This window comes from Limulus polyphemus, unplaced genomic scaffold, assembly GCF_000517525.1.
Source record: "Limulus polyphemus unplaced genomic scaffold, Limulus_polyphemus-2.1.2 Scaffold1780, whole genome shotgun sequence".
NCBI lineage: Eukaryota > Metazoa > Arthropoda > Merostomata > Xiphosura > Limulidae > Limulus > Limulus polyphemus.
This window is the reverse complement of record NW_013667390.1, coordinates 139,389-141,540: the sequence shown is the minus strand read 5'-3', so window position 1 is coordinate 141,540 and position 2,152 is coordinate 139,389. Positions and strand designations below refer to the sequence as shown.

Below are 2,152 nucleotides of genomic sequence, written 5' to 3'. Positions count from 1 at the left end.
CTGTGTACTAAAAGTTTGTATCGAGGAAGAATAAACTGGTTTAATCAAGAAAGGACTTGTATCGCTGAAGATTCTCTGAAAGAATTTCTACCGGAAACAAACAAGCAGATACGTAACACAACCATCTAATGTTTCATACAATAGATGGCAGTTTACCTGATAACGACCACACGAGTGGACAAAACAGTTATAACATTAATAAAATAATCCACTTAAAAAGCTGTGTTTCTGGACTTATTTAAAGTATATAGTGGATTTCCTCTCCTTACAACAAGGCCTAAAATTTGTGATAAAAATTAAGTAAACTGCATATGTTTGTTTTTCTCCACCTTGCTCTTGATTTGTCCATTTCAGATCCACAATCAGAGATGTGTAAAAATAGCAATTAAAGTCTATCATTTGTTTCCAATATCTGAACTTGTCAGTTGGGCTGGACAAGGAGAGACAAAATATTATGTGATTTTAGGCCTATTGGTTTATAATGCTTGCTAGCACTTGGCATTTAAACAATAACTTTTATTGAAGTATTATAACCCTTTCATATATAAATGGTGTGCACAAAAACTAAGTTGTTAGATTTCCAACAGACTCAGACTATCATTTTTGTCTCATTAAGTTAATGTGTCACCTTTTAATCCAACATAAATATATTGTCCATTACAAATGGTTGGTCCGATTAACATTTTCTGCTGTGGTCTACCCAAATGTTAATTGGAAAATGAATGGAACAACATTATGATGCAACAATAGAGATTTTTCTAAAACATCTTAATGTACATGATAAGTTTTATATTTTTCCAGGTTTTTCCTTAAGAAGTGTAAAATCTTACTGGCTGTGAATGAAGAGGAGTGTGCCAAACACATCCTAACTATAGTTAAGGTGAATTTCCAGTTTTTAATCTTCACTGATAAAATACTCAGAATATGTTTCAATTAAAACAGGTCTTATGCATTATATTTTGATGATGACTATTTATTCCTTGTAAACCAAAAATGAATTTTAATTTGTCTTCAAGCCTTATGGTGTATAACACCTAAGCTAGCAAAGCGTGAGCCGCTAGTTAGTAAGACAATATCTATTACCAAGCAATTTAATTTGTCATGATTGAATCATATTAACAATAACTGTAGAATTATAAAATGATTAATTTGATCAAGATGGGTTATTGAATTGGCAACTCCTATATAATTCAATGTCAGATCATAACAGTTTTCATATTATAATTTGATGGTTCATTCTGTTTGTGTATTTTGGATACCAAGATAATTTGAATAGTCAGATTGGTAATATACTGTAACTAATAATCACCTTATAATATTTATTATTGAAGAGTATAGATTATTGGGTTTGCAAACAACAGTACAATTGTGTCAGTTTGAGTTCTTAAAACATCTACTAATGGTCGTTAGTGAGTTTACCCTTTAACATGAATGATAAAGCACTTGCTTTGCATGCAAGAGATCTTGCGTTCAACCATACCCCCATGTGACGTGAAAAACAAGATTGTAACAATTGAAAGAACTTCTGTATTTTACTCTTTTATAACTAGCAAAGAATATGTATTTTTTTAGATATATTCTGGTAATTTCTCAAAATATGCATGCAGGGTGTTTTGCATATTGTTAATTGGTATTTTTTAGAGTTTGTATAAGCTTATAAAGGTCATGAATTTTGAGCCAAGGCCTTGTTTCACCTAACAGTCTTGCAAACTATCAAGAAAGAAATATGTAGGTCTTGAAAAATACTTAAAATGTTCACCCATTTGGTATTAATAAATGTTAAGAGAAAGAAAAAGAAACATCTGAAGCTATTTGCAAAATTCTACTAATTGATAGTTTTTAAAGCATCATTTTTTAAAAAATTATCTATCATAAAACTTCTTTTTTTTTAACCCTTTTGCCTTGGGTATCCTTTAATGTGCATGACACAAGGTTTTAGTGTCTTACATTCAAAATTTTATTAAGCTATTTTTAGTTATACCAATTACAATAGTGTTACGTATCTGCTTGTATGTTTGTTTCCAGTAGAAATTCTTTCCGAGGATCTTCGGTGATACAAGCCCTTTCTTGATTAAACCAGTTTATTCTCCCTTGATACAAACTTTTAGTACACAGTAGTTCTACAATCAGTACGTTTCTCATCACTTTAAAC

At 30.6% G+C, this 2,152-nt stretch overlaps 1 protein-coding gene across 3 annotated transcripts in view; it reads left to right on the top strand.

Annotated features, from left to right (window-relative positions):
- LOC106464913 (uncharacterized protein C1orf146-like) overlaps positions 1-2,152 on the top strand; it is a 32,287-nt gene that overhangs the window by 13,573 nt on the left and 16,562 nt on the right. For 2 of the 3 annotated variants that reach the window (XM_022392723.1, XM_013925085.2), the window contains one exon: positions 802-880. The exons of the other annotated variant lie outside the window; for it this stretch is intronic. In XM_022392723.1, coding sequence (XP_022248431.1) covers positions 802-880 — 79 coding nt within the window. The remainder of the gene's footprint in view (positions 1-801; positions 881-2,152) is intronic. 3 annotated transcript variants of the gene reach the window in all.